Source organism: Cryptotermes secundus, unplaced genomic scaffold, assembly GCF_002891405.2.
Source record: "Cryptotermes secundus unplaced genomic scaffold, Csec_1.0 scaffold898, whole genome shotgun sequence".
Taxonomy (NCBI): domain Eukaryota; kingdom Metazoa; phylum Arthropoda; class Insecta; order Blattodea; family Kalotermitidae; genus Cryptotermes; species Cryptotermes secundus.
This window is the reverse complement of record NW_019734369.1, coordinates 31,618-53,972: the sequence shown is the minus strand read 5'-3', so window position 1 is coordinate 53,972 and position 22,355 is coordinate 31,618. Positions and strand designations below refer to the sequence as shown.

Genomic DNA, 22,355 nt, shown 5'->3' with positions numbered 1-22,355 from the left:
GTAATGGGATTTATTGGACACTAACAGATCTTAACTACAAATAAGTACAAGAGTCTCAGTGAGTTACACACTACAAAAGATCACTGTAACTACAGCACACATAAAGTCTCCTCAGTCTTATCTGGCCGTTGCCTGGCCACGACTTCTAGCTCTGAACTTTCCTCTTCCTCTGGGTTCCCAAACTGCCCCGGGCTCAGCTACTCACTTCTCACAACTGCAGCTCAAAGTTAAAGTCACCCAGGCAAGCAAAGGGACTCATACGAGGACCCTCTGCTAAAAGAGCGAAGGGACTGTTGAAGTTAAACAGGAACCAGCTACGATGGGTGGTGGGACTACTTACGGGACACTGTCACCTTAAAGGACACCTCTTCAAACTGGGACTAAGTGATAAGTCTCACTTGTAAGAGGTGTCAATAAGAAAATGAAACAGCCACACATATCCTGTGAGAATGTGAGGCCTTAGCTTATTTAAGATTACGTCACTTGGGTCAATACTTTATGGAACCAAGTGAGTATTTCGACGCCCCAACGTATAAAATCCTACGTTTCATTCGAAGCGCAGAATTGCTGAGGGAATAATCAAAGGAGGAAGCACAATCGATCACTGTAGGTCGCGGTGCAAGGGCCGAGAAGGCCCACCTCTTATACATTCATTCATTCTGATCCTAATGTTCTTAAACCTAAAAGAAGTTGTGAAAACTGTAAGAAACAAAGGGCACACCTTGCGAGGAAAGTAACGACATGAAGCTGCTCTTAATATGTGCATTCAAGTGCTTGCGGTGTGCGAGATCCTAAACGTGTCATTCAGGAGGCTGATTTATTAATGAAGTAAATTCAGAACTGGTTCAGTTGTCACTGGAACGGCGCAGAAGCACTGAGCTGACGGATTTCCAATATGTAAAGACGAATGACATAAATTACTGACACAAGTGCTCAGGTATAACGTTCCCACCATCAGTTACGAAGTAACAAGTGTTTTTGTGTGTTTGTGTTTACCGGCACTAAACGACTTCTCTACCTGGAGATGCCCGTGAGTCGCCCACGTGCACCTACGGACACGCGGACTCCATGAATGAATACAGGCTGCCTATTGAATTTTATGTTGCTTATTTTGGGATGCTATCGTCTATTCTACGACGCTGACAGTATCTAGACGCTATGGCGTCGAATGGAAGTGAGAGATAAAATGGAAAATATCTTGAAGGAAGCGGGAATGGCATAATGAGGTACTATCCCAACATCTTCCTGGAGGGAAGGCCAGGATGGCCGGTACCGCTATGTTAACCAGCTCGGTAAAGGTAAAGTTATCCCTGCAATAGGCCGTGGAGAACCATATGTTTGTGAGACGTCGAGGCTTCCACATTTTCTAGACAATCAGCTCACAGATGGCGGTGAAGTTGTCAGTCTTACGCGCCAGCCGCTCTTTACCCCCAGGGAAATTCCTGGTACTCATTTCTGTTAGAGGCTGAGTTGACCCCAGGGCCATAATGGGGCTGGAAGGATTATGTCAATTGAAAAATCCAACCTCAACGAGAATCGAAGCCGCGACCTTCCGGCTTGTAGCATAGTACCCCAACCCGCTCGGTACCACGGAAAATGTTATCGCTTAACGTATGACACAGCACTTCTGTTTTATTGCTGACCGTTAAACTGGGAAGGGCAATAAATTGAATTTATGGGAAAGTGGATATCATAAACCCGTTTTGACAGATGGACATTGCTGTAAAAACTTTACATTCATCAGTATAAAAAGGACAGTGAGTACCGCGCCAGCCGTCACGTTCTGTCGCGGAAGGGGACCAATGAGAATGGTGCTGCAGCCGCCTGGTTGCTTTGTTCCCGTCTCACCCTGCAGTTTGTTCCTAACCAGTTGCAGCTGTGTAAATGAGAAAGTTGAATTGCCCCTGTACTTAACTAATTAATTGATTATATAACAAAATTATGCAGGAAACAAGCAGAAGTCATACAAAACCATGAAAATGAGAATGTTTGCAACATCGGACAAGGCGAAGCCCGATACAGAACGTATATGAGGCTTACACTTGGCGGCGGTCAGGCATACTACCGTTCAAGCGACTAGACTGCCGTGGTAGCGAAAACTGGTAGAAATAGGGCAAAATCTGCTGTACTGAGCCTGGATTGACAGAGGCCTTGTATATATTGTACACAGAAATAGGAATTAAGATTAAATTAGTAAATTTGTGTAAATACTGACAATGGACTCACTAATACAAACTATGACTGACAAATGACAGACCCGACCTCTCGTCAGAGAGGGCGCCCCAAATGAACAGGACAGTAACTTTCATATAAGAAAAAAAAAATGTGGTCATGAGCCCTAGTCGGGGATCGACACCAAGACAGACAGACTGACGGACCGTCAGTCGCAATGTGACTTGGACTTGGACTTGGGTCGGCAGTCGAAGTTGATTGAGAAGAGACAGCAAAGAGACAGTTGGCAGCTGGTAAATTTCGGAGGAGTTCGGTTGAGAACTGGAAGTCCAGCAGTGAAGAGAAATTTTTATGAGCGCTGTGGTACAGTGATACTTGTAGTTTGTGATTCAGTGAGACTGTTATAGTTCCTGTGTCATAGTACGTTGTCAGGAAACGACTAGTGGAGATAGGAACAGACTGAAGACACCAGTTGGCGTAAGAGTGAATACTGGAGTGTGGAAATCAGAGATAGCGCTGTATTACTTGTACAAGTTACGAGTTGTATGTTAAAGTGGTCAATACGTCCAATCATCCAATCCAAACCCCGTCTAATAGTCACCCTACACGTGACAATATATTATTATGGTTCGCCACTGTGGCCTGGTTCTTACGCGGTTCAAATGACGACAGAAGCCGCAAGGATTGCACAGGAGCGACACTGCCCCGGAGACGCAACTTCATCTAATGTTTAAACATTCTGTTCCAGCCTCACTGAAAACACAGTGTGCCTGCATTGGATAGACCACCCGGATAAGGCTCTTCTGTATACATCGATTAGGTCACAGCCTGTTCCGGCTTCTAAGGGAAAAATGAGCCTGACAATAAGCAGCAATTTTTCCCCCTGAAAAATCAGTCGAGGCTGCTTAACCAAAGCATGGCTGCTAACTGTCGGACTCACACGAAACACGTAAATACACTGCGCGGGCAAAATGCAAAATGCTTTGATGTTAAAGCATGCGGTACATATGGTTACCACTACAGGCTACTCTAAAATATAGGGGAATTTCTGTTTTAATTACACAAATCCAGGAAGGTGGCCAGAGGACACAAAGCCGATAGACGCAAAGGGTGGCGGCCTTCCTGAGTGAAGATTAATTTGGAAGGTACGCCTTGGATAATGAGGCTTCTCGGGGGGCAGACGAGATGACAAAGCTCCGTATCAAAGCCGCCTGTATCCCCCTCAGCAACAGCAAGTGCTGTGAAGAACGGTTGTTTAGCAGTTTCATCTCAGACAAGGTGACCTAGCTATATGCTACTTACAAAACGTTACGAGAGCGATGAAGTGAAGGAGGGTGACGTGTAGCACGCATGGGACAGACGAGAAATGGGCACATAATTGTAGTCCGAAACAGCAATGAGGCAGACATAAGTGTAGAACGAAGAACACTATAAATATTTTTCTGCATTCAACTGGATTCATCTGGCTCAGGATAGTGACAAGAGACCGGCTCTTATGAACACGAAACTGAACTCTCCGGTGCATAACAGAGCGGGTAATCATCTCAAGACCATCTCCTTCTTCTTCATGAAGGTAAGGTAAAAGGTAAAACCATCCTGTAACAGGCCGTGGAGGCCCACAGGGCTGTGAGACGTCGAGGCTCGCACATTTTCTGCATAATCGGCTCACAGATGACGGTGAGGTTGTCACCCTTCCGCTCCGGCCGCCCTTTATCCGCAGGAAGATTCCTGGTACTCATTTCTGTTAGAGGCTGAGTTGACCTCAGGGCCATAGTGCGACTGGAAGAATTAGGTAAATTGAAAAAATCAAATGACCTCATCAGGAATCGAACCCGCGACCTACCGGCTTGTAGCAAAGTGCCTCAAACAACAACGTTACCGCGTGTCCTTCTTCTAAGTGGAGTAAAAATCTTAAATCGGTTAAACACTATGCCATGAAGATGTATGACGGAGTGGAGATATAGCTATATTAATTGTACAGGAAGCTGGGTGGGTCCCAGAGCTGGTCTGCATTCTATAAAGTGGAGAAAAATCTCTTCTCTCTGGCCAGAATCGAACCTCGGTCGTCCAGCCCGCTGAGATATCACGGAACCTGTTCCGTGGAGTTGATTTGTTTAACGTGAAGTACAGACACACCTTCCCGTGAAACACTCGAAGACGTGATGCCGTATAGTCGTGTACCCGGATACCAACGTTTCCCAACAGAATGCTACATCCATCTTCAGGGTCAAGGGGAGTAGAGTGAGGATGCAGTCAGGCTGCAATGTAGATGCTTTACGGGGTGAAGGTGTGATCAATCCGGCACGACACGCGATGAAAAGCAAGCAACACACTAGACCACTACACAACATCAGCAGCAAAGCCGGTTCCCCACGGTAACAGCTGCTGCCAACTCAGAACCCGGATAGAGCAGTCGGTACAGCGACTGGCTACGGGCTCGGCGGCCCAAGAGGCTGGAGTTCGAGTCCCAATGGGGACAAGATTTTTCTCCTCTTCATGTCGTCCAGACCGGCTCTGGGGGTGCACCCAGCCTCGTATCCAATGGGTACCGGGGCTCTTCCACCGGGGGTAAAACGGACGAGGCGTGAAGATGGCCATGCACCTCCAGTGGCGAGGTCAAGAGTATGCGGATCTATACATCCATTCCTCCATACGTCTTCATGTTGTAGTGCTTAATATGTTAAGCACAGGGACAAATTCTCCTTTTATTTTGTCATCTCATTTATATGTTATATATAATTTGTAATATTTTCACGGGCTTAATTTTATAAGAAGAACATTTAAGTAACCTATGGAAAATTGGATCCTGTTGTTTTTCCAATGAGACAAGTGAAACGCAACAGAACCAAATAGTTTGCTCCTTCGGCAGTAGTAACCACCTGAAGATAAAAGCACAGAATGAAACAAGTTGTGGAAGTAATTTTGATGATAACATATCTGACACAAAGGTAACTGTGTTGATGGTCAACACATACAGAGAAGCATACAATTTGCGGACAACCCCGTACATCAGCCTGCACTGAACTGACAACTACTCACTAAGGGCGCCGTTCGTGCCAGAAGGACGCGTTCCCATGCAACTGAACTGTGCCACAGGTGTTCACATCAAGCCGATATGGGTCATTTTACTCCACATTGAATGCATACTGGAATCCTACAAGCGTGGGGCGTCGGCTACGTGGAATTTGAGGTTCTCACAGAGCCGGTTAAGAAACTCTTCTGTCTTCTGTTCTGGATCAACTTGCTGCCTGTTTTTTCATGCAGCTTTCTTGCTTGGCTTATTCTTCAAACCTGAAGATGGACGCGGCATGTTTCTCCGAAACGTCGGCTGACTTCAGCAGACTACATGGAGTTATATCACAGAAGATACAACTATTCAGCGGTACACTTGCCTGTATGTCTCAGCTGTTGGCCCCTTGTCCGAACTACATATTCGAGACATTTCTGGAGTGAATTCTCCACTGTATTTTGAGTTGCTGGGAAGTTCTTTTATATATATATATATGAAAGATGAGAACTTGTTGAAAAGTAAAATGGCGGTTTGGCACTTACAGGGGTAACAAGTTGAGAATCTGGTAACGGAAGACAAGCCCTCTCAAGAAGCAAAGCCGTAACGTACAGAGCACACATAAATGTCATATGTATTTCGATACTATACTCCAAATAACAGAAAATTAAGTATAGATTATGGAATTTCCTTCAAGCCATATGAAACGGTTATGCGGCCATGACTCGGTCCGCACAGCTATTTAACGATCTCATTTCATTTGCAGCATAGTCTGAGGCTGAAACAGTATCACACTGAGTTTGATGATCTGCAAGGTGATCAAGGGACACTTATTGTAGGAGCGCCTTCAGATATGAAGGCAAGACCACATACTGAGGAACACGGTCCAGATTCGTACTGGTGATGTCTCTAGTTTATGGCGTTACCGCTATAATAACCTGCTCGGGGGTCCGAGTTTCATGAAACGTGAAAATGTACGCCACCATTTTGTATAGTGTTACTGGAGACGCAGCACAAGGGCACGGCAAGTGCAGGCGTCTCTGCTATCATCTACATTACTTCAAACGTAAGTAATCAGACAATTTCCGAAACTACAATCAAATATAAATTAAAAAAAAGGGGAAAGAAACAATAGGTGTTGGCATTTGATATGAGCGAGTAAAACTCCAAACTCTGCCAAAATAAAATGATGCAAGTACTTTCATGTTCTACATAATGTGGCGGATTACGAGCAAAACAACGTTTATGACGGAGAGAGAATGGAAAGAAACAGACTTCCCCGAAAATTTGGTTAGTGAAATTAGAAAAGACCGTAGAAAGGGGAAGTCACAACGTAGGCCTACCACTGAAAGTTAAATTCTGAGCACCACACTTTAATTTGGAAATGTCAAATAATCTACACGTAGTTCACAGTCGTACCTTCTCTCTCTATTGCTAGTGGGGTGGGACTGAGTCCTTTGTACTGCGGCCACTTCTGGCTTATTGTACCAGCCTCAGGTGATAGTGGAGTAATTGGTGGAAAGAAGATTGGCAGGGGGAACCGAAGTACTCGGAGAAAACCTGCCCCAGCGCCACTTTGTCCACCACAAATCCCACTTGACAAGACCCGGGATCGAACCCGGGCCGCCGAGGTAGGAAGCCAGCAACTAACCGCTTGAGCTATGGCGCGGCCCACAGTCGTACCTTGGTTTAGTACCCGTCAATATATCGGGCATTCAAAATATACTCGTGTTTTACTAGCAAATATAAGGTCCCCCACGACCAGTCCTCATTCCCTTTCAGACCATCCCCTTCAAATATATAGCCAGTAGGCTTCATTAAACTTGTGGAACCTAATATTAAGCAGAGATATTAAACTTCTGAGGTACTTAAACGACAAAGTCATTAGGGATCGGGCTACCTGGAATTGTAAGCGATTCCGCTTGGAGACAGCCAGCAAAGTTTGTCTGAACAGAGCAAGCCGCACGTGCGCTGTACGTGGAGTGGATTTAATTAACCATTCCAAGCATGAAATTCGTCTAAGCAATATTGATAAGTTCAGTTCAGTTCCTACTTCACAGATAACACGAATCTCCATTACAAAACCAACCGGTTAATGCTGTTTAAGGAAAGAGTCTCTGTTTATTGTGAGAACCATACGGAACACTCAGGAAACACATTACATCAGACCAACCGGTTAATTCTATTTAGGGAAATAATCAATGTTTCTTGTGAAAGTCATACGGAACATATTGACTTTTTTTTTCCATGGCACTACAGTCCCAGTGGGCCTAGGCCTACATCCATGAACTTCTCCGTTCACTTTGGTTTTTCTAGATCTTACACATTCGGTAGGACTCCTTGGGCGGGTGATCAGCTCGTCGCAAGGCCTCTACCTGTACACAAACACAAACTAAACATTCATGCCCTAAGTGGGATTCGAACCCACGATCCCGGTTTCCAAGCGAGCGAAGACAGTACATGCCTTAGACCGCTCGGCTACCGTGACCGGCACATATTTACTTTAGGTAGGGAAAATGCAGAATGTTTAAAGGTTGAAGCAGGTGGTACATATAGTTACCACTGTGCTTTAGAGGGTTAAAATCGAGCAAGGAATACTACTGGCATGGTTCACAATGAGTCGATAATTTTAACATCGCTACCTGTGGCAAATCACTGTTGAGATCTGTTGTACAACGCTCGCATCCGAGAAGGAAGGACACATCACAAGATACAGTACATAAAAAATATAGGAAAAACGACTCCCATAGTGGAAGAACCATACAACACGCGAGTTTGAATTAAGACGCGTAAGATGAATAATCTTATCAAGTTTTAGTGTATACAAATTTTATTATAGTTGATGAAGAATGTACATTTTAATAATTTTATGAAAGACACATGATGGCAAGCAATGCAATAGCTTAGCGCAAATAAAGCACCTGAAGATGGCACAATGTTGCCGAAACATGTAGTGAAGTAACATGTTAAATTGAGTGCACTACAAGACGGCCATTACATACATATCATGGAAAATTAAGTTCATGTTCATTTATAAGCATCCAAATAAAATAAGGGGCTAGACTGATCAGCGTCAATACTGAACCACAGGCAAAATTACAGTTTTGTATATTCTAATTTTAATGTTTTTGGACAGCAGACGAGAAGACAAAAGGTTCTAGACTGAATGGTATCAAGCATTACCAGAGCTTAATCTCCTTTTAATTTCTTCCTGAATCAGGTTTTGATTCTTTTATCGTCGTTCCCAAATATCTGAACTGTGCCACATTTTGAAAACATTTGTTTCCTACCCTATTGAGGACATACAATAATTTATGCGTGCTGTAGTTACAGCGATTGTAAACCAGTGATGCTGTTATATTTATTTGTAGTTACAAGTTGTTTGTATAAGTGTTCACCAGTCTATAGTCATTCCATCGCGCGACAACACGTCTTCTAACTTCTAAATGGTCTCCCTCCTTATGGATTCCCCTCAAAATTCTGTGTATATTCCCAGATATCGGCTGCAGGGTATAGATCCCGCCCATATCGCCTTCTTTCAGAACAAGAGGAACTGGGAACGGAAGTGAATTCAGGTTCTGGAAATGACAGAAAGGCGCAATATACTGACGGCTGCACAGAAACAAGACTGCGATACCACGGCTCTTCCTTCACTGTCGACAGGAAACCTGTGTGCCTCGTTACTCACACGAGTCGGCCGAACTGTCTACCAGTGAACAGTCTGCCTGTATGCCTGCATTCCTCCGAAACCCAGGGAGAAGCTACGAAACATTTTCCCAGGGCAGTAAACCTTTGCTAATTCGAATTAAGAAATTAAAGTTTCCATGCATAATTAAAACAGGATCTGAATTATAAAAAATTGATATGGCATTCAAAGTCCCTGCCGTAACACTTTAGCAAGAGTGGCTACCGTACATACTGGTATAAGTACATCTGTTAGTTAGTTAGGTCCTCTGTAGGAGATGGATGCAGCCATCCATACGTTACTATTAAGCTTTTATAATTTTAATTTCATGCATCCTGTTGTGTTATATATATAATTTCTTTATTAAAACCGTCGCAACACAACAATATTAAGGTCAGTGCCTAGTTTGGCTCTGCTACATGTTCCGGCTACCAAAAGCCATCATCAGGCAAATACATTGCCAAATATATACACCACTGAACTGCAGTACTAGTAAAATGGGATACAATAATATTAATTATATTAAAATACTTGGCGTAAAAGTACAATAAATTAGACTATATAAAACGAAAGTTACAGTATAAAACAAGATTAAAATTCTTCAAGTGATGCTTTACATCACTGACTCAGTGATTGGTATTTGCGATTTTGTTGTGTTCCCACAGAAAAATTGGAGTATTCTATATTTTTTGTGTATATATAATAAACTGCATTGGAGGCTCGTGATGTAGATGTAATATTAATGTTAATCTGAAAATGATATGAAAGTAATGGTATTAAATTTTGTTATAATTAACATTTGATTTTGAGTACTGAAGATACAGTGTATTATTTACTTACTATTTAGCCGGTGCCTCATCTTACAAAGTACTGTCCGTTTAGCAGGGAATGTAAACAACGACTGATTTGGTGAAGTATGTTAAGCAAGGGAGGGAAGGGGGAGAAAGAGATAAGGTGTATGCGGAAGTGGTGGTGGGGGGAGGGGGGTATGATTGTATATTATGTTTTATATGTATCAATGACTACATCATATATAGGATTAAAAATTTCAGTAAAATTATCATTTAGTTGTAAATTTAGTTTGCTGATTTCGTAAATGTTAAAACTTTCATACTCGTAATTATCCAAGGTTCGGCCTTTCTTGCCGATATATAGAACTTCTAATGCCTGATGATGGCTTTTGGTAGCCGGAACATGTAGCAGAGCCAAACTTGGCATTGACCTTAATATAGTTGTGTTGGGACGGTTTTAATAAATAAATTGTATATTACGCTTTTACTCCAATGTAATCCTAACGCAGTTCTCTCAGCATTTCGCCCTAATATTACACTCAATTACACCCCCGTACGACCTTAATCCAGTCTTAACGAAGTTAATGTCATAATTTCGATCATACGCAAATTCTGTCCGTTCTTCGTAGTGTTAGACCGCTTCTTCAGCTTCCATGGCTTTATCTAATCTGCAACCTACGTGTGAGAGGAGGGCGAGCGAGCACAACCTGGGAACATGTAGAAGCCAGAAAATACAGTGTGTCCACAAAGTCCCTTACGGGTTTTGAAAAATTGAGGCGCGCAAACAAATTGAGCTAGCCATATGCGGTTTGCGGCAGATCACAGTGACACTCTGGAAGTTTTATTTTGCCGCCATAAGCGGCCATCTTTACGTTCCTCAGTCGTTTGTGAAATGGCGACTATGCAGGAACGCGCGCGTTGTGTAGGATGGCTTTTTGAGACAAAATCAGTCACCCAGACTCAACGAAATTATGGCACAGTTCAATAAGCAACCTCCGAGTGACAAAGAAGTAAGAGGCTGGCAACGGCGTTTCCTAGAAACTGGGAGTGTCCATGATCGCAAGAGAAGTGGCAGATCGGGTGTAAGCGATGAATGTGTGGAAAGAAATCGTGAATCTTTGTACGAAGACCTACAAAATCCACACGTCGAGCTTGCTTCGCGTGTATTGTTACTCACACGTTCAACGATACACAAAGTGCTACATAAGAAGTTGAGGTTGTGTGCATACAAGGTTCAGTTAGTGAAACAGTAGGCCGCGCCATAGCTCAAGCGATTAGTGGCTGGCTTTCCACCGCGGCGGCCCGGGTTCGATCCCGGGTCTGGTCAAGTGGGATTTGTGGTGGACAAAGTGGCGCTGCAACAGGTTTTCTCCGAGTACTTCGGTTTCCCCTGCCAATCTTCATTCCACCAATTGCTCCACAATCACCCTCACCTCTAATCTGGGGCTGGTACAATAGGCGAGAAGTGGCCGCAGTACAAGGGACGTAGTCCTACCCCACTTGCAATAAAAAATAGTGCAACAGTTGAAACCTGCTGATGGAATAACAGGTCAACATTTCGCAGAAGAAATGCTCGACCGCATTGACTTTAATGTGGACTTCTTGAAAAGAATCATGTTCACACACGAGACAACATTTCATGTCTCGGGTAAAGTTCACAGGCATAATGTGCGCATATGGGAAACTGAAAACCCATATGTTGTTAGGGAGGACATACGCGACAGTCCGAAAGTGAACGTGTAGTGTGGTGTAATGCATGACCAGGACACTGGAACTTTTTTTTTTTTCAAGAGCAGACGATCAACATGAACAACACCTACCAGGACATGCTGCAACTGTACGCAGTACCACAAATTGGGCTCTTACAACCACACATCATTCTGCAACAAGATGGTGTTCCACCTCATTGAGGTCTGCAGGTACGCACGTTCCTAGACAGCTCATTTCCAGGAAGAGGGATCGCTAGAGACGGTCCAATGTCCTGGTTTCCACGTTCACCAGACATAACACCACTGGTTTTTTTCCTGTGGGGTTATGTCAAGAGCAGTGTGTTTTGAACTCCAGTTAACGGACCCGATGAATTGAAGAACCCTATCAGGAACGCGATCTCGGCTATTCCAACGGACATGCCCCACAGAACATGGCAAGAGCTCGAATATCATATGAACGTTCTCCGTGCTACCAAGGGAGCACACGCCGAGGTCTACTGAGGTCAGTAAAAAACTTCCAGAGTTTCACTACGATCTGCCGCATACTTCATGTGGCTAGCGCAATATGTTCGAGCGCCACAATTTTTCAAAACCCCGAAGGGACTTTGTGGACAGACTGTATTGTTTCGCCCATTACAACGTAGCTCTCTCTCTCCACACACACGCACACACACAAACACACACACACAGGAGAAATACAGGTTGCATTTGGTAGTTGTGATGATGGTATATTAATAAAAATCATTGTGTTTCTGGACGTTATCCATCGGTCTATTTATATTTAAATCACACAACGTTTCGGAAACAAAATCCGNGGTTAACACCACATATACACGGTGCCAAATCCCAGAAGACTGCTTTCTTCATAGTCACCGCCGTGAAAGCCTCAAATCTTACAAAATCCGGTTGTGTTTACAATAAAAACAGGCCGATGGATAACGTCCAGAAACACAATACTTGCATGGGTTTCACTTGGTTGACACTAACCAAGCTTACAGTGGTAGGCCAGCTTTTAGCGTAGACACCATTTCGAAATTTGATCAGAATCCCTTCAGCAGTTCTGGAGTCACAAATTCCCGGAGTACAGAGCGACTTTCTTTTGATTCAAAATTGTGCAACAGAACGAGAGTATGAGGCCTATACTGCAACATAAAGTGTCATTTGACGACAACCTATCAGCTGTAGAGTTTATGGAATGCGTAGCGGAATGATTATGATGAAGTGGGTTCAATTTGAGACGAAGTGGCCATGGTATATTTTACGGAATTTGCCTCAGAACACTAGTTTGTCAGAGGGCGTGACGAGTCTAAACGAAACGTGCCCTGCGCATATCGCGACACCGGGCTGCACAAGTAGGGGGAAACGGGCGGCAAGACACCAGAAGAAGAGCATTACCAGTTTGTGTTCAACTCCTGAGAGCACGATTCTAATGTGCTGGAGCAGAGGAGAATAGAGGAAGACATGAAGACAAAAAAAAAGTCAGAAAATTGCCTAAGTAACATGGCAAGAGCACGCCTATTGGATTCGATATGTGTTTTCCCGTCCGCCTATATGCAATATCTCGAGAATGGCTTAAAATGTTTCAATGAAATCTGAAATTCGAGGTGATTACTAAAAATTTATCCATACCAAATTTTGTTAAAATCGAACAAAATAGCGGATCTGCTGTGAGCACATTAAAAACATGTTCGTCACAACAAAAAATTCTTGGAAGGAAGTTGCATATAAATGACAAGCGCGCATGTTCTGCAAGCTTCCTGCTTCACACAGAATTCGATGGACGGGAGCGAAAGCCCAAGAATTATTTGTTTCGCTGTCTATCCCTGTATTATTCAGAGCAGCGTCGGTTCCTGACATGACCACGTTCCGTAAGCTGAGGGGATGCATACACTGTATTGGGTGATGCCATGTTACAGCACCCCCGCTAATCCGACGTCAATTACAGCTTTCAGATTACAGGAACAAAATTATCTGATGGCGTGTTTATGTGGGGAGACGCGAGTGCGGGAAGTGTCAGCTATTGACAATCATGTTGGGACGCTCATAACGTGTTACAGCCTGACCTACTGGCAGTCGTCGTGTATTGTATACACTCTCACGTGTTTATGGCTCCGTGACCAATAATAACGGATTCTGGATTGGATTTATTAACACCTTCCACAATCTTAATCGAACTCAATTATAGCGCTATCGCCAAACTGCCCACATCACAAACCACTATGTGACGCCCCATTCTCGTTCTTGTTCTACGCTGTACCCCGTTGTTCTCCGTTCTGTGCCCTCTTATAACTCCTCGGAATATACTAGGAGTTCGGTTTGAAGTCAGCAATCACGAGAGCTGTCTTACCGTATGGCCTCGATCATCTGCAGACCCATGTTGACGCAGTTGTAGGCATGGTTGGGCCTGGACACTGGAAGGCCAGACACGCAGTAGTAGCAGTCACCTAGGATCTTTATCCGCATGCACTGGTTGTCCTGCGAACAGCAAACGGTCCTGTGAGGAACACTTGTACTCGTGAGGGCACGCGGTAGCGTGGTTGGTTGAGGAACTGTGCTACACAAGCCGGAAGGTTGCGGGTTAGATTCCCGATGAGATCACTGGATTTTTCAATTGACCTAATTTTCCAGCCGCACTATAGCCCTGGGTTCGACTCAGCCTCTAACAGAAATGAGTGCCAGGAATATTCATGGGGGTAAAGGTGCGGCCGGCACGGAAGGCTGACAATCTCACCGCAAACTGAGAGCCAATTGTCTAGAAAATGTGGGAGCCTCGACGTCTCACAATTCTATGGGCCTCTGCGGCCTGTTACAGGAATAGCTCGCGAGGAATTTGCCTCGAACCTCGGCCGAGACACCAAATATCGTGACTGCGGTGTCTCGTTTTCCTCAAGACAAATGTTGGGGCAGCAGCTTAACTTATGTCACAGTCGCTTCTTTCCACACTGTGTCCAATTCGTTCTTCACCACTATACACACAAAGATACTGTTTACAATATTAATATACGTATACAATATACGTATTAAAGATAAGCAGCGACACACACAGAGAGCGCCTACACTGAACAACACATGAACAGCGATAAAAACAAGAAGTGGCCGCTGCAGCACCGTAGATATAGGGCATGTACCCTGAAAAATTTTAATTTGAAAAAGAAAGAGAACAAAGATCTTATAGACATTTTAACTTGAATTAAGGTTTAAAAAGTGCTAATTTAAAAATCAAATCGACGCGTGTAGATTAACAAAGATTTTATACAATTAGAAAGATTGGGATTTTTACATTTTTAACAAGCAGTGTAACAGTTACGTGAGTGATACACACCTGATGATGGCCATTTAGGGCCGAAACATGTAGTGTGGAGGAGGAAAAAGAAGTAAAAACTACAATAAAATTGTCGCACTTAAGACGGTATTTGTCCATATATAAAGATACTGTGTTTCTGCTCATTATCCATCGTCTTGTTCTTATTTAAAGCACACGACGTTTTGGAGACTGGATTCTGTCTCCGTATTCTTTTAAAAATCTAGTCAGTTGTGCCAATCAACAGAGCTAGTCCCTACCTCCGGACACTTGCACCAACACAAGTTAGGTATACAAGCCAAGCACAGATCATCTGCGAGAGTTAAGTCGAAAAATGACAAAACCCCCACACGCATGAGGCCCAGCAACAGAGTACTATCTGAATAGAAATCATCAATGGCGAGAGAAATCGTCTGTATGGTACCAACATAAAAACATAAAATTTCCCACTGGTCTGAGTTGCAGTTGTTTAGCCTGAGATACTGACAGCACTGCAAACGGAATCCTTATGTAAAGAGTACTTACGAAATTTACGTTTGCTGAAATGTTCCCACCTGTGTAAAGGTGTTAGCTACATTAGTACTGGGGATATTTAGTGTACCTCGGTCCGTATAGAGGTGGGCTACAGGCTGAACGGCCGGGGTTTGATTCCCGGCGTCCAGACAGGAACTGGAGGCCCACCCAGCCCACTATCCAGTGAGTACTGGAGGATCTTTCCCCGGGTATAAAGAGACCGGGGTGTGAAACTGACCACTCACCTGCATCTAGCGCCGAGGTTAAGAACGGTGGAGTTATACCTCCACTCCCTTATAAGTCTTCATGGCGTGCTGCTTAATTAAGCACAGAGTACTCGTCAGTTTATATTTCAGTATCATTACTACAAGAATTCATCTCGGTTTCCCTGTGAATGGTTCTGTCGCATTGTTAGGGGCACGACAAACGTCGGCCCGGTATCGGCCACACACCTGAGCTATCTGGTCGAATCTGCCGAAGAGTTCGTTGAGCGTCATGACCAGGTCCGACGCACTCAGCTGCTCCGACAGAGGAGTGAAGTTGACGATGTCGGCGTAGAGAATGCTGCAACAGACAGACACGTCATTATATAGCAACAGTGACGCAGCGCCAGTTCAGAATTCGACTGAAACTTGCAACATCTTCCTTCAGGCCAACGACATTTACTTGCAGAAGCGCGCTCCTGCACGCACGAACACACACGCGCATTTATAATTGCATCTATAAATTGCGTTTAACATTGTCCAGTGCCAGAAAAACATTTTATATACACGACGTTTCGGTAGTTCATTCTACTCTCATCTTCAGTAACTAGTTATCATTTAAGAAGCAGACGTTTCTAAGAGTACTGCATTCTGCTGGAATTAAACCCGGGTCCTTTTCAATACCGGGCTAGCACACTGACCTGCAGAGCACCTCAGAGGAAAAGATGCAAGGATTTGAAAATACAAGCAAACCCAATAATCGCTTAGCAACGTACCAACCCATCGAGGCAATGGCGAACTGAGACAGATATCGCTGTTGCTCATATTATTATTATTATTATTATTATTATTATTATTATTATTATTACTGTATTTATAATGGAGTTAAATTTGTCTCCCTTGGGTTCCAGAACCAGCCGGCATTCTCGTTCCCGTTCGGAACATGCGTGACATAACCATGTTCAGTTGCTCCTGTCCTTCAGCTGGCTGCGTTTCCGCTCTGCAAGCCGACGCACGTTTCTAGAGATCTATTTAAATAACATCAATTGTTTTAGCTCTTTCTTTACTTGACTGTTTTTGCCCATGTGTTGTTTCTCCTTGTTGTTGTTCTGATTTCGTGCTCAGTCTGTAAACGGCACTGGCTGCTGAGTTAAGCACGTAAATAAATGAAGAATTATTATTATTATTATTATTATTAGTAGTAGTAGTAGTAGTAGTAGTAGTAGTAGTAGTAGTAGTAGTACAAGGTGTCAATATCTCAGACTACACGGCGACAACTGGGACGATAACCGACGAATAAAAATTGCCCAATCGAGATATTCACCCCGGAAGTTGGAAAGGTACTGTCTTCTGGGTTATAACACCGTGTAGTCCGGAGGCTTGGAGTTTCGCAGGAACATATCCCCTCCATCTTCAAAGTCGAGCAAGAAACAAACGAAACAAGCGAATTTGAGCCAGCCCCAACTGACTCCTCCCCTTGAGAAGCCTGGCAGCTCGCGTGGTGCTCGGATGTCGCATAGCAGCTGTACGTCCGCAGTGTTAGCTTCAAACTCCGGTTGTTTTAACCCTGGAAAAATAGCTGCTGGTACCCAATGAATTAGGAGGTTGGTTGGACGTTGTGGAGAATGTGAATATCCCTGCCCTTTTACTAACTGAGCGAAATGCGGTATGGTCCAACGAGATCCCGGTTTCCCACCTTGTGCTGCGTCATGTACTGATGTACGTCACTATCCCATGACTGCGCAAGTCGTTAAGAACATTCGCTCCTCACACACGAAACATGTGCCGCTCTACCTTTACACATGCTGCCGACGTAAGCGGCTTCATTCCTAACTCTCTGTTGATGTTCACGTCTGGAGATTATCAGCACGAAAGGAATTTTGGTAGATATGAAAGATGGCTCAAAGTGAAACTTTCTGCCAAATTCGGTATTACTACTCGACAATGTAGGCTCCATATCTCTATCGACCGGCTTTCAGATCGGGACAATCTTTCATACGCCCAATGAGTATGGTGAGATAAAAAGGTAAAGGTAAAAGCTACCCCTGTAACAGGCCATGGAGGCCCATAGGGTTGTGAGACGTCGATGTTCCCACATTTTCTACAGAATCGGCTCATAGACGGCGTTAAGTTTGTCAGGCTTGGGCGCCGGCCGCCCTTTATCAGCCAGGAAGATTTCTGTTATTCATTTTGTGTTAGATGCTGAGTCGACAGCAGGGCCACCTCTTCGGTAATCGAATTCACTACCTTCCGGCTTGTAGCACAGTGCCTCAACCAACTACGCTACTGCGGGTATGCCCGAACCGTCTTCTTTGATTCGACGGTTCAGAACATCCAAATTTGTTGGTCTACTGGCTCGATATGGTCAATGTCTTCTTCGCTTGGCGCCATGTCACTCAGATCGTAATCCGACTTACCTGATATGGGGACCGGTTAAAGATTGCGTCGCCAGAAACCACGGCAGTATCCACCAAAGTGTTGTTGTAGGTCCAGTATGTTCACAACGGTAGAGCATCAGTTCGAGTGACAACAATGTCTGTCAGTGCCAGCAGAACTGTTTGCGGCTGGAAACGGCTACTGACGACGTTTCGGAACAAATTACAGTAAACGGTGATGACAGCAGCTGTAGGAGTAGTGAGGATGAAGAAGGAAAAGACGACGCTGCAGAATTCAGTGGACTCGAAATTCACAAGTCACTNCTCTGTACTTACGGCACTCTTGTCCCCCCCCCCTCTCGCACATCTCAGACATCACGCCCCACCCAACAACTTTTACTACAGCTCGGCCTCCCTACTGACACAGTTTTGTCGTGATCTTACTCAGTGCCAGTGCGAATGGAGGAACACGGCGGTCCAGTGGAGGTACAGCGGGTGAGCGGTTAGCGTCACGCCCCAGCCGCTTTATCCCCGCGGAAAGGGCCACGATATCCAATGAATAGGCGGCTGAGTGGATCCCATAGTCGGTTTGGATGCGGAACCAAACAGAAACATGTTCGCCCCATCCAGGAATCAAATCCAGAACCTTCAGCCGTTCATCGCTGTTTGACTGAAGTACGCGCCTGACATTATTAGGGTAAACATAGAATCTTGTGACGCACCCTATTTCGTGGGGCAAAACATCTTCACAGAATTGTCAGAATCAAATTTCCTGCCTTATACGCGAGAAAAGAATGTTAATATACCTGTATTCGTGCTAGCTTTGTAATTGGCCTCTGTGCTGTTAAGTTTGCACGTAAATAAACGCGAATTGAATTAGTAATGGAGGGGGCACGTGGTAGCGTAGTTGGTCGAGGCACTATGCTACAAGCCAGAAGGTCGCGGGTTCAGTCCCGATGAGGTCATTGGATTCTTTTCAATTGACGTAATCCTTCCAGCCAAACTATGGCCCCTGGATCGACTCAGCCTCTAACAGATATGAGCACCAGGAATATTCTTGGAATATTCTTGCGGGTAAAGGGCGGCCGGCGCGTAAGGCTGACAACCTTACCGCCATCTATGAGCTGAATGTGGGAAACTCAACATCTCACAATCCTATGGGCCTCCACGACCTGTTACAGGGATACATTTACTTTACTTTATTTTATTATTATTATTAATGGAAGAGCTTGTTAATTAAATAGAGATACAGGGTTTTACTACAGCAAACTTTGTTGCATACAATCCCAAGCCATCTCCGATCGCCTCACGAACAACATTTCATACGAAATTTGTATGCGTGTTTGCGATCTGTCCACGCCCCAAATAGCATATATGTATATGACTCCAATTATTCATTACTTATCGCTATCAATCAAAACGCTAAATACAGATTTGGTGCACCTGTCACTTTGTTCTTCAACGTGGTATAAAAAATTCCTTTATAAAAAGTTGCGCATTTCTTGAAGATCTATTGACACGTGTTATTTCAGGATCGCATATAATGTGGTCCAAACGTCACGCACAGCTCACAAGTTTAGATGACGGCCATTCTAGTATTACTGAATCAATGTCATAAAAAAAACAGAGGCTGTGGTGGCATCTGATGGCACACCAAATTTCGTGAAAGTCGGTCACCTGAATCAAAAGGAGTAATGGTACATACATGCACAGAGCAAACTGCCCTCACAAGCATACAAAACGCACAACTATGGTTACTATTTACGAGCTCAAGATGTATACGAGAATTTACTTTGAAATCTCTTCACTGTCCTGATAGAAAAACCGTATGATTCTGATATTCTTTTTTGGGGGGGGCAATGAATAAGGTCACCCAAAAATGATTCCATGTAAATTACATTGGACCACGGGAGCAAAAGTGAAGTTTACAGTCTGAGATATAAGGAGAACAGAATGTCACAGTGCCAAATGTATTACTGTCAAACTTGACAAATGCAGAATACAAAGTTATCGTGACAACTGCAGCACTATCATGCTCGTCCCATGCAGAACACAACGTTACAGTGATGCCTGTAGCACTATCACACTCGACACATGCAATACACAACGTTACAATGACGACTGTAGCATTATCACACTCGATATGTGCAGAACACAACGTTACAGTGACGACTGTACCACTATCACACTCGACATGTGCAGAACACAACGTTACAATGACGACTGAAGCACTACACACTCGACACATGCAGAACACAAAGTTATTATTACGACTGTAGCACTATCATAGCCGTCACATGCAGAACACAATGTTACACTGACGAATGTAGCACTATCACACTCGACAAATGCAGAACACAAAGTTAAAATTGAAGACTCTACAACCATCACACTCGACACGTGCAGAACACAACGTTACAGTGATGCCTGTAGTACTATCATACTCGACACATGCAATACACAACGTTACACTGATGAATGTAGCACTATCACACTCGACAAATGCAGAACACAAAGTTAAAATTGAAGACTCTACAACCATCACACTCGACACGTGCAGAACACAACGTTACAGTGATGCCTGTAGCACTATCACACTCGACACATGCAATACACAACGTTACAATGACGACCGCAGCATTATCACATGTCCAGAACACAACTTTACAGTGACGACTGTACCACTATCACACTCGACACATGCAGAACACAAAGTTACAATGATGACTGTAGCACTATCATAGCCGTCACATGCAGAACACAATGTTACAGTGATGCCTGTAGCACTATTACACTCGACACATGCAGAACACAAAGTTAAAATTGAAGACTCTACAACTATTACACTCTACACGTGCAGAACACAACGTTACAGTGATGCCTGTAGCACCATTACACTTGACATATGGAGAAAACAACGTTACAATGACGACTGCAGCACTATCATACTCGATATATGCAGATAACAAAGTTAAAATTGTCGACTCTGGCACTATCACACACGTCACCTGCAGAACAGAAGGTTACAGTGACGACTGTAGCACTATCACATTCGACACGTGTAGAACACAAAGTTAAATTTGACGACTGTAGCATTATCACACTCGTTATAGGCAGAGCACAACGCTACAGTGATGCCTGTAGCACTATCACACTCGACGCATGCGTAACAAAATTTTACAGTGACGACTGTAGCACTGTCACCCTCGATACATGCAGAGCACAACGTTACTTTGCCAACCGTCACCATCGTCACGTTCGACGCGAAGTGCTGCTTACCTGACATTGTTGTGTCTCTGTACGTACATCTCATGGAAGCGGGTCTGTTTGTTTGACATGTCCTGGCAAGCGTCCGCCATCTTTAGCATGATACTGCGCTTCACCTGACAATTAACCAAAATAAACGCTTTATCAGATTAAAGTATCATCTAGAGTTATATTCCTACACCGTTATCAACACAGGGAAATGAAGACTGGAAGCCAGGAGGCGTCACTTACACTGTTGTTTAGGTGAAAGAGGGTTCAAGATAGGAGGGCTGGCAAATTCTTTCATTTGTCCGAAGCAAACGCACTGCATGATCTCTTCCTTGACAACTGTTTGGTTTTTCAAGTAAGGGTTGACTTGTTCTTATGAAACCTGAAAGTTTATTGAAGCCTCCCACTAGGTTCTATCCTGAGCCAGATCGATCCATTCCATGCGCTCAAAACTAATTATTTGGTATAGAATGGTAGGATAGTGAATAATAAATAGGTAAAAATTTGAAAGGAAAGTGGTCATGGCATAAACGAGATGCTATCTCTTTATTTTTGTGGAGCGACTGAGAAAACAAAGAACCCCCGCAGTCATGTTAGGCGGTGCACCTGCCCTTTTCCAACCGAAGATTATCAAAACTATTCTGAAGCAAAATATCATTTGCATTTTTTGTACGTATTATTAGCCTTACTGTTTATTGATTATTATACGCACCGCCTGCTTCGGCTTTAAATATCCCTTAATCTTATCGTCACAGTGCACTTCTCAGAGCAAACATCGATTACTTTTGTACACACAATTAGCCGGCAGGTCTCTGTAATGCAGCCACCTGGATCAGCTGACAACTTATCAGGGAGCCGCGAAAACCGGGCCAAGGGGAGGAAGGCGAGATCAAGCAAAGTCGTCGCAAGCACAGACCTCGAAAGAGAAGAAACGGCGGTATGCCTATAGCCTTAGGGAGAGAGCAGTGTAGTACTTGGCCACTTTGCTGGGCCAGGACTGCGAAATAGGCAAATATACATGAGCCGTTACTAAGTAACGCCTTCACAAATAAGCATGTTCCCACGGAAGTGACTTAACCAAAACAATGAGGAACGGTATTTTCCACGTGGCCCGTGCCGAAATATTTTAAGAGGGAAAGTTGGGAGCTGAAGTTGGCAGTGGGTGAAGAGATCCGCAGATGATTTTTGTGCGATGGCCGCCAACCTGGTATGGCCGTCCAAGGGCTTCCAACCCTAGGATCGAGTCCCGGCCAACACACTATTGACATGCATCGTTAGTTAATATTATTCATAGAAGGTAAAGGTTCAGTAAGAAAGAGGACATCCTGCCTCCTGGAAAAAAAA

At 44.1% G+C, this 22,355-nt stretch overlaps 1 protein-coding gene across 3 annotated transcripts in view; it reads right to left on the bottom strand.

Moving 5' to 3' along the window:
• Positions 1–22,355, bottom strand: part of LOC111868923 (adenylate cyclase type 2) — a gene marked incomplete at its 5' end in the record, with an annotated part of 86,578 nt that overhangs the window by 41,684 nt on the left and 22,539 nt on the right. For all 3 annotated transcript variants that reach the window (XM_033753243.1, XM_023860044.2, XM_033753244.1), the window contains 3 exon segments: positions 13,712–13,839; positions 15,631–15,742; positions 21,036–21,139. In XM_033753243.1, coding sequence (XP_033609134.1) covers positions 13,712–13,839; positions 15,631–15,742; positions 21,036–21,139 — 344 coding nt within the window.